The sequence below is a fragment of the Antedon mediterranea genome, chromosome 5 (genome assembly GCF_964355755.1).
Source record: "Antedon mediterranea chromosome 5, ecAntMedi1.1, whole genome shotgun sequence".
Taxonomy (NCBI): domain Eukaryota; kingdom Metazoa; phylum Echinodermata; class Crinoidea; order Comatulida; family Antedonidae; genus Antedon; species Antedon mediterranea.
The window spans coordinates 20,957,616-20,968,968 of NC_092674.1; the positions used below are offsets into that span (position 1 = coordinate 20,957,616).

General features: G+C 32.2%; 1 protein-coding gene across 1 annotated transcript; it reads left to right on the top strand.

The window, feature by feature from the left end:
* The first annotated feature begins 836 nt into the window (after positions 1-836).
* LOC140049397 (uncharacterized) lies at positions 837-7,734 on the top strand. The gene is made up of 5 exons (XM_072094271.1): positions 837-921; positions 4,289-4,367; positions 4,730-4,989; positions 6,366-6,453; positions 6,794-7,734. Exons 2-5 carry the CDS (start codon positions 4,307-4,309, stop codon positions 7,219-7,221), a joined length of 837 nt encoding a protein of 278 aa, XP_071950372.1. The 5' UTR covers positions 837-921; positions 4,289-4,306; the 3' UTR covers positions 7,222-7,734.
* Positions 7,735-11,353: the final 3,619 nt, after the last annotated feature.

Consider the following 11,353-nt stretch of genomic DNA (forward strand, 5'->3'; position numbering starts at 1 on the left):
TTTTGAACCTTTGCGGTAGTAAGTCTGATTTGAGTAAACTGTTGATATATGTTTTTTGAGACCATATTTTATTTTAATACATCAAAAAAACATTTTCTTGGGGTTAGGCCCTATATTTTCATTGATCCGACTAACAGACTTTTGCTAGAATCGACGTGAGTGATATAGGGCGAAGATTTGAAGCAGTAGGAATTTCATAGTGGTTACTTTGGGGGACTCCGGGGACCGAAATGATGGAATGGGATTGTAATCTATTGCTCACAATTTGGATTCCCTTATGCCAATTGGATGGATCATTCTTTTTTAAATTTGAAAGGCGGTCTTGATAAAAGAATTTTTTTTGCTGATTTGATAGAGAAAATGATTTTGTTTCTAAGGAAGCGCCACAGGTACGTTTTATTTTGGCAAAAGGCTACTTAACAAAAACCTTATTACGACATCTTCAGATAAATGTTTTAATTCTGGTAAAGTTACAAAATGCTATGCTTAGACATTTTTTTAGATAGGCTGTGCACAAAATCGTGGAAAGAAAGAAGAATAAAGAAGAAGAAAAGAAGAAGACCCTGACAATAACAAGGGTTATCCGCAAAAAAAAAAAAAAAAAAAAAAGCCTCTTATTTTTTCTCCAATTATAGTGTACATAATTTCAAGTATGTACACTATAATCATTCTAAATTAACTTGATCTTCAACATATTGTAATATGTTATGAGATGACAATTATTAATTGGACCTATTTACTCATCCCTGGAGAACGCATGACTGAACATCACAGGCAAGTAGTTCCTCGAAATAAAAGTCGTTTAAATGAGTGAGCATGGAGCATAATCGGTGTCACTCTGGAGGAATTGAAACATAATTGTGTAGCCTATACACAAATTACAGCGTGTATGTTGGTCTTCAGAAACCTGTTCGCTCATAAGTAAGTTTAATATTTATTTTCACTTATATTTTTATCTGTTTAAGTGAAGGTGAAAATAAATAATAATACATTAATATAACAATTCACTTTCATTTTTACGAGGTTGTTAAATAGTTTAGCTAAAAATTAGGGTAGTCAATAAGCGCATTAGATTGGACATCCTGATATCAATGTTATGGTTTTTACATATCTTAACCACATTTTACACAACCACAAATTACTGGTTAAATAGCCTTATATATTAAATAGCCTTATATAACGATGATAATCAAAACCTGTTAACAGATATAATAATGGATCTACAGATAATACGGGAAGCATTGTTGGCTGCAAAAAATAATAAAGCACCAGGAGTTGACAATATTACGAACGAACTTCTTAAAAATGGTGGTAATGCAATTGTAATGTCTCTAATGCAGTTATTTAACAAATTGATTCAAATTGAAAAGATCCCAAGTGAATGGAACTTGAGTATAATTGTTCCAATCTTTAAAAAAGGGGACAAAGCAGATTTAAACAACTATAGAGGTATTTCACTAACTTCATGTATATCAAAAATATTTAACAGAGTTATTTCTATGCATATCTCTAGTTTCATTGAAAAAGAAGATCTGCTCTCGGAAGTCCAGGGAGGCTTTAGATCACAACATAGATGTGAAGATCATATTTTTACCCTTAAAAGTATTCTAACATGTCGAACAAAAGAAGGGAAAAATACATATCTAGCCTTCCTGGACTTCCGAAAAGCTTTTGACAGTGTGTGGCGGGAAGGCCTATTAAAATCAGCATGGGATGTCGGAATAAGGGGAAAGGTTTGGCGAATCATTAAGTGTTTGTATAGTAATGTCAAAGCAAAGGTTAGAATGGGGAATGATCTTACAGATCAATTTAATGTAAATAAGGGTGTAAAACAGGGATGCGTTTTATCCCCAATATTATTTTGTATCTTCATAAATGAATTTGTTAAAATGCTCCGTAGTAATGATTTAGGAGTTAGAATGAATGGTTCATGGATGGGTGGCCTCTTTTGGGCCGATGATGTTGTTTTGCTAGCTAATAATGAATTTGAAATGTTAAAAATGCTGGATATTGCAGGGAAATATGCAAAGGAGTGGAAGTTAAGCTTCAATTATGACAAATCTAATGTAATGGTTACTGGGAAACGTGTCAATCGTGATAAAAAATGGAAAATTGGAGATGAATTTATAACGGAGGTAAACAATTATAAATATCTAGGTGTAATAATTTGTGCAAATCAAAAAGAGCATGGTCACTACCAACATGTTATACAAAAAGGAAATCGTTTAATCGCATATATTAAAGGTATAATAGGAAATCTTGATGATTTCAATAGGGTCTATTTCGGGAATATCCTATGGAAAACAATTGCACTTCCCTCGATTAACTATGCATGTGGTGTATGGCACTGTAATTCAAAAGGCGATATTTACAATTTATAAAAATTACAGCTACAAATGGCCAGATTCCTACTAAAAGCTCCGAGATGCACACCGCAACAAGCACTATATGGTGATTTAGGGTGGAGTCCATTATCAAAAACACATGAAATTACTAAAATCAAATACCTCAAACGTGTTATAAATATGAATGTAAATAGATGGCCTAATATTTCACTCCATTGCATGTTTCAACTCAACAGTGATTTTGATTCATTAAAATACAACTTTTTAGCTTTATGTAAAGAAACTTTAGATAAATGCCAAGACTTAAATATGTTTGAACAAGTTTTTGATACTGAAAATTATACTTTTAATTCATTCTCTGTTAAAACCATAGATGACCATGTTGCAGATGCATACACTTTGGATTGGTTAAATAATATAAACCAAAAGTCATCCCTTGAAGATTACTCCAAACTAAAAGAAAGTCCTAGCCTTGAGAGTTATCTTCTTGATAAAACCAATTTCACAGGTGCAAGCTTAAAATTTAAATTAAGATCCAACACTTTACCTCTAGATGGACGAACCTGTAAATGGTCTAAAGAAATATCTGGCCACTGCACTATATGTCAGAGTGGTGAAATAGAAAATGTACAGCATTTTTTATTTAATTGCCAAGCTTTTAATGCTATAAGGGAGATCCAATTAGTGAAGCTAAATAATGACCTTGAAAATTTGGATGAGTCTGCAACATGGGAACATTTTATAAATGCTGATGTTAATGAAAAAACTACTATAGTTTTAGGGGGAGATATTAACTTGGATCCTAGTAAAGCTGTCTTGACAGCATTTGACAAATACTGTAAGAATTTTCTTAAAGTTGCCTGGAAAAAAAGATCCGAGTTAAAAAAGAGTTAATTTGCATTGTTGCTTTATAATTTTGTTTATTAATTTTCACTGTATTGTATTTAATGTTGCAGAGAAAGACTGGTGTACATCTCTGTAAATCTTTTTTTAAATTACTATTTGTGTTTACTGTATTCGTTGATCTTAAAGTTTATTTTCATACTTTAATTTGTTAATTAACTATTGTATAATTCATTTCCTTTTCTTTTTCTTTAAACTTATGAACGCACCGTCATAAAACGTGTGCCGCTGTTCTAAAAGCGTCTGTTCAAATAAAGTTATTATTATTGTTTCTTAGACGCACTGTTGGTAGTTCGTCGGTGAGCACAAGCATATTTTACAAATCTTAGACTGTACTAGCGTCTATTTTTGCTTATGTCAAGAGAGTTTAAAAGTGCTAAATTGAAATACTGAGGTTTTTAATAAAAATGTTGATCTATAAAATGGGTTTCGTCATTAAGTTTGAAGTAAAGTAAACGTAAACATCCGATTGGGTAAATTTGTAAAACTTATAAACTTGTGGGAGACCCGTGTTGCTAAACACGTTTAATAAACTCCCGACTCACAAAAACAACTTATTATTTGGTCATTTTTCTTATCCTTTTCTACTCAATATTTATTATTCAGTCTCAAGTTCAGATTTTCCTAACTTTATCTTTTCAGATTTTTTGTAATGACATTTTTACAGTAAGATGTACACATTACATCTTTCCTTAAAAAAAGAACCCCTGATTGATGTTTAGAGAATTATGTCTTTAATTCTAAGTCTAACGACAAACGAGAATAAATTCTGCGGCGCATGCTGACGGCAACCTAGTACCATGGGCTACTGTAGCATTTTTCATCACTTGTTCAATAAATGAGTGCTGCACTCAGCAGACACGATATTGCTGGTTTGCGATACAAAATTTTAAAAATGTATCTTTTACAGTAAATACAAAGTACAGACGTGGTGCATCTTTTGTACTTTTATCATAAGTGGTTTTTCTTTCCTGATTGTAGAATTAAGTTCTAGAATGTTTTTTATTACTTATTTACAAATTTTTTTTTTATTTATCAAGAATAAGTGATACATTGCAATGGATTTGTTGAAGAAGTTATGGGGTTTTACCTGTGTACTGATCATTGTTTACAACACTGGTAAGTATTTAATATATAATAATGGTGATTGATTCTTTCCTTATAATGCTTTTATTGTGACAGCAAATGTCTTACATGTTGATTATCTATTTACTATATTAATTATCTTTTGACAAACTGGTTTGTTTTATAGTTGTTATGTGGTTGTGTTGAAACTAAAGCAAGTATGAACACTCCATGACTTTGAAATTGCTGATATAATCGGTTTTTTTTAAACCGAAACGAGTTATTTCATCATGTTTGACCTTGAAATCAATGTTTCACAAATAATGGTTTCGTGCAACATATTAATATTTCCATTGTATTGTGATTACCTTTAGTTTCAGATTTCATTGATTCTTTTTTTTATTTTGTAAATTTAGAGCCAAACTTTGTAAATGCATTACACGAACATAACTGTTTGTTGTCAAGCATGATGGTCCGTGATAAGAAAGACTATAATGTTAAAATGGATCGTGTTGTTAACTCTCGTTCTGCCATTCAATGCGTCAGCTTTTGTACTCTTGACCCAACATGCGTGTCTATCCGTTTTGATGGAATTAATTCATGTGTGATGTACAGCGTCGAAAGCGGTAGTTTAGATACTGACAATGGTCAACCTACATACTACGAAATTACCAAGGTATTATGGCGTGTCCAGGGATATTTTTCAAAACAATACGTGATTAACTACAACTAGTACTATAGTGTGCTACAATTACATTTCTACTGATACAAACACAATTATTTTGACATATTGCTCACGAACGTACGCTTACGTACTAATACGTAACAAAATATGTTAATTTTCGTCCTATTCACGCTATAACTGCACAAACAAGTTTCTTGCAAATGCGGAATTTAATTGTTCTCCGACTTGATCCGATTTACTATAACAAATAAATAATGATTACAAAATAATATATACGGTATCTATCATACAGTACAACATAAATAATTCTATACAATAATAATAGACCTTACATGACAATCTAAATAAGTCATAGATAAAACAATACAATATAAATAATTCTTGGTTTAAAATAATTACAACTATAATAATAATAATAATAATAATAACACTAATAATAATAATAATAATAATAAGATAAGTCTCAATTGCTTACCAAAGATATGCCTGGATAACATGTGCAGCTATAGCTATACACTATATCAATTACTACTGTACTACAGCTTTAGGCTTCTAAGTAGTCCTTGGTACATCTACCACTTCTATAGGCTTCTAAGTAAGCCTTGGTACATCTACCACTTCTATAGGCTTCTAAGTAAGCCTTGGTACATCTACCACTTCTATAGGCTTCTAAGTAAGCCTTGGTACATCTACCACTTCTATAGGCTTCTAAGTAGGCCTTTTGTGCTTGCTAGGTCCTTACCCAACAAGCCTAACTATCCAACTGCCAGCCACAGCCCAAGCAAGCTATGCCCTCATTAGCATAACCCATATGGTTGGTCACCTGTTCACTTGACACCCTTCAGTGAACACAAGAACAGTATACCTAGCTTGGATTTGGCACTTACACACGCATTACATCATAATTTACCTCCTATCAGAAACAGGCCCCGTGATCTAAGCAACTGGGTTGGGGGATTGGATCCAGTTGGGTTGGTCACAGTTAGGCATTTCTGGGTACCAAGAGTGAAATTATTTTAAAATTTAATTCTCTGGGAGTACTGTTTTTGTCGTAGGCTTAAATCCCAGATCGTTTGGTCATCAATGGATGGTGTTACTACACACACTTACAAACGTAAACATTACTTACAGATGTTTTTCTTTTATTTTCATTTGTTGCACATCTGAGTGTTAAACATTTGAAAAAAATGTTATTATGCCGGCCTGACCATTTTGGTGAGCACGTATTATTTAGTAGACGTAGAAAGTGTATCATGTAACTTTCGCAAGTCTGTGAAAACAATGATGCGTATTGCGCATTCGCGACTTAAATTCTTCCATCATTGACAATGTCATCATTTACTATTATTTATTCTTCATATATCTAGATAAGAAATCATGAATGTATTGGTTACAATGAAAACAACGAGGAGGTCAAATGCGTTTACCAACATGGACATGAATGCGAAAATATGAGTAAGTTAATTACTGTCATTACACGACGAAGGGTAGAGGTTTCGTGTTCAAACAAAATACATCAAATTCAAAATGATTGATGGAGGCTCGCGTTAAAAGTTGTAAACTGGTCGTGCGTAATATCATTGTTTAATATCATTATCATATTATGATTATTTAAATTGTGCTGCTTGGTTCATAAGAACACTGTACATTGACCGGTCACGGCACGATGGATACCATCTTAACTGTCGCTTTCGCTTGGTCAACTCACTTGCTGTTCGCCTACGTCATTGGAAACAAGCTTAATTTTGTTTTGTTTGTTAAGTTATCACTAGTTTTATCTATTTTTTCTCTACAGTCTGCAAACAATATGTTACAACTGCAAACTACGAATATCGTTTTGATATCCTAATACTACAAGTAGAAACGACGACAAGGATAGAGTTCAGTGCCGTTGCTAAAAGTGACGTTCACATTGCCTTATCGTCAAGTCCGGGGGTTATGACACCAATGTATGAGATTGTGATTGGTGGCTGGGGAAACACTAAATCAGTCATACGCCGCTGTTCGCAGTGTGACAATGAGAAAGAACATGCTGAAACTGGAATGCTATCTGTGGATAAGTTTACCAAATTCTGGATATCGTTTGAAAATGGATCAATACGTGTTGGTCTGGTAGGCAGTGACCCTTTCATGGAATGGGATGACCCAAATCCATTTCCTTTCAAATACGTTGGATTCTCAACATGGCATAACATCAAAGGAATTTTTCAATTTTGCCATTAAAAATAATTGGTAGTCTAATTATTGGTTATGTACGAAATCCATCTTTAACAGCTTTTCTCATGCCATCCTTGGATTTACCTTGTCCGAGGCCATGGGTCTTTTCTGTTTGATGGTTGCGTTCCTTATTCTCAGTTTTGTATGTAAATCGTGTATAGAGCTTAGAGCTGCAATCTCTACGAGAATACCAACATTTTCAGAGAATGAATTCTTGTGCCTATTCTAAAGAAACCCAATATAGATCATTCAATACCAACCAACTACAGAACAATAATTGTTTTTTAATATCCTGTCAAAACTATTTGAACTAGGTTTTAACGAATCATGTAAACTTGACCCATCAGGATCAGGAAGGAATGGGGAAATTAATACGTGGGGGTAGTTGGGGAACGTGTACGGATATAAATATTGTATGAGAAGTTTCAAAATGATGATCAGACCAACACGTTTTACTAGATAATTTTTCAATATTGAAATGAAAAACAATAAATAGTAAACTGAAAGTTAATTGGATGTTTTTTTGTATGGTGAATTTATACGAAAATATTGTAAATAATGAATATGCTTTAAATTATTCTGTTTTTAAAATATTGGCAAATTTTAAATAAAAGGTCTAGAAAATTCATTTGTATTATTTAGTATTCAAAATGTATAAGAATAATTTCATAAAATGACACGTACGTTAGCCCGGCGCTTACGAACACCTTATTACGACATCTTCAGATAAATGTTTAATTTCTGGTAAAGTTACAAAATGCTATGCTTACAAGTTTTTGAGAAAACAAAATTGTGGAAACAGTGACGAATAAAGAAGATGAAAAGAAGAAGATCGTGACAATAACAATAGCAATAACAATATAATAATTATAATAACAATAATAATAATAATTCATACAATAACAATAGGCGATCATTTTATTTTAAGTTATACCTAATTATGTACTATAATACTTCTACTGATAAGATCTTTAGCATATTGTAATATACAAACGATTTTAAAACAAGTTAGTGTTTACGGAGCAACCGACCTACATAGTCGGCCCACTAAAGCTGATGATAAACTTTCTCCTCGCATAAAAGAAATAAATGCATTTTGCAATGGGTTCGTTATTGAAAACTGGTCAGAAATGTACAATTGTGATTCAAAATTAGCGTTTGAAACAGTTTTATTTAAATTTTATAATATTCATGATAAGCATACTTCTCATAACACTATACCCTTCAGGAAAATACCCAAACAACCGTGGATGTCACCTGGTTTAATAAAAAGTAGTAGAAGGAAACATAAACTGTACAACAAATCTATTTTCTCTCAGAATCCCAATCACAAATCAATATAATATTAAATATAACAATATGTTCAATAAACTTTGTCGTACAGCTAAAAGAAATTATTACTTTTCAAAATTTGACGCTGTCAAAATGTAATCTAAAAAAATTTCATCTGCGATAATTTCTGTACTCAATTCAAATAAGACTAATAGAAATTACCCCATACTCATTGAAACAGATGATAAAACCATTACTTCTGATCAAGGCATTTGCGACTCTTTTAATAAATATTTTTCCTCAATCGGTTCTTCTCTATGCAATTCTATGTTAGATCCTCAAATTGATTTTTTAAGTCCTATCTTCCAAACCCAGTTTTTCAATAATGTTTCATTAATCCTGTAACCGAATATGAAGTTTTACAAATAATTAACATTAATGATTTAAATTCCAATAAAGGCGGTGGTCACGACAAAAGTACGTCACGCATTATTAAAATAGCTTCCCCTCACATTGTCAAACACTTTTACCTTTCTATTACCTCTTCTTTTTCGACTGGCAATTTTCCAAATTATTAGAAGCTCGCCAAAGTTATACCTGTTGTTAAAAAAGGCAGCAAAGATATACTCTCAAATTATAGACCGATTTCATTACTTAGTGCTTTCTCTAAAATAACATGCAGAAAGTTAATGTACTTGCGTCTTTATGACTTTCTGGACTGTCATAATATTCTTTTTACACATCAATATGGTCTCCGCAAAAATCATTCTACATCTCATGCGATTATGGATTTTATTAAAAATGTAACTGCAAAGATAATTTTTGTTATCAGTTTTTGTTGACCTATCTATAGCATTCGACGTTATTAATCATAAGATTCTTATTGGTAAATTACATAACTATGGTATTAGAGGTATTGCTTTAGAATGGTTTACAAGTTACCTGAAACATAGGAAACAAATGTTTCTTTGGGTAACTGTCTTTCATCGGAGGAGGAAATCACTTTTGGGGTGCCACAAGGTTCTGTCCTTGGACCATTGTTATTTTTAATTCATGTGAACGATTTATCCAGAGCCAGTCGGGTTATTTCTTTTGCCGATGACACTACGCTTTTTTTATTCCCATCCTGATTTAAATGTTTTATATGCTACAGTGAATAATGAGTTAATATCTATAAATGACTGGTTCATCTCAAATAAACTTATTATCAACTCACGAAAAACAAATTATATCCTCAACAAAGAAAGCCTATTTATTCAAATGGAAAAACTATTGAACGCATGCCTAAAACTCTGTTACTTGACGTCTATATTCAAGAACATTTGAGATGGACCTGTCATCAAAATCACGTAGCAAAAAAGGTTTCTAAAATAATAGGAATTATTAACTCAAATATATTTTCCCACAAGGGTGTTCTTCTTGCTTTATATAACTCATTAATACTTCCACACATTCATTATTGTAATATAATTTGGTGTGCTGATTACCCTTCAAATATTAACAAAGTAAACAAACTGATAAAAAAAATGGCGCTGACAGAAGCGATACATCTGTTTATACATTAAAACACTTCATGAAAAAATTGAAGTTAAAAGATGTATGGAGAAATAAAAATCCAAATAAAATTCAATTTACATGGCGAGGAAAATGCCACCAAGTATATAGACGACTTGGTTTCTGGCTAATCTCAAACAATATTTTTGATCATGATGGAATAAAATCTTGTGACATAAGCCCTGCAATATTTACAGACCATCAGGCAATCTCAATTAAGATTGAGTTTATTGATTTAAGAAAAGGCCCTAGCTACTGGAAAATGAACAATGAACATTACAGATATTGAATATCGAAATTCTATTCGGAAAATAATTTTAAAAACACAAATAAATGAAAATAATTTTGACCCTGAAATATTATGGGAATTAATCAAAATCAGAGTTAAGTATTCAGTATTCAGTATTCATTTATTATCCAGAAAAATACAAACAATAATACAAAAAAGCATAAATAACATAAAAACAAAAACAAGCATAGAAAAACGCAGAAAGCACTATCCTGGCAGATTGTCAAAAAGCAAAATATCGCTATAAAAGACTCTCCTGATAGTGCCAGTGGCAAAATAACAGAAACAAGGTTAAACATTTAACAATCCGGTAACATAGAATTTATATAAAACAGAATAAAAATTACAGTCATTATAAATAAACATGCCTGTGATATATACCGGAATCTCATCCCACATCCGTGGAAATGAAATAAAAACAGAGTTTAAAAAAAGCATTAGTACGAGACTTCTCATGTCTGAAAACAAGTTTCTCACTTCTACGTTCAACAGGTTTAGGTAGCAAAGCACCATCAATTAGGAAATCAGTACAGAGGCACTTCACAACAAATTTAACACGGATGAATTTAAGTCTATTATAAATCGTGGGTAATGAGTCCGTAACCTTTGTTCGTATGACGGCCGCATGTCATAATCCATATGAAAAAAAACCTGGGAAGCATGATCGTGTAAAGCGTCTCTGAACAGATTCAATCTGATTGATGGTGCTTTGCAGAAATGGAAACCAGACAGGTGAAGCGTATTCAATTACAGGCCTAATGATATACTTAAATAATTTAGGAAAAACGGTCTGATCATTGGTTCTAACACACCTCTTAATAAATCCTACAAGTTTATTGCATTTACCAGTAGTCAGAGAGATGTGTTTATTCCACTTCAAATCTGAAGACAAGGTAACACCAATATACTTTATTATCAATTTTATAATGAAAATACTGTTTTACTTTCGATCTAGAGATCGACATAACCTTACATTTACTGTTATTTAGAGACATACAATTATCAGTGCCCCATAGGGCTATG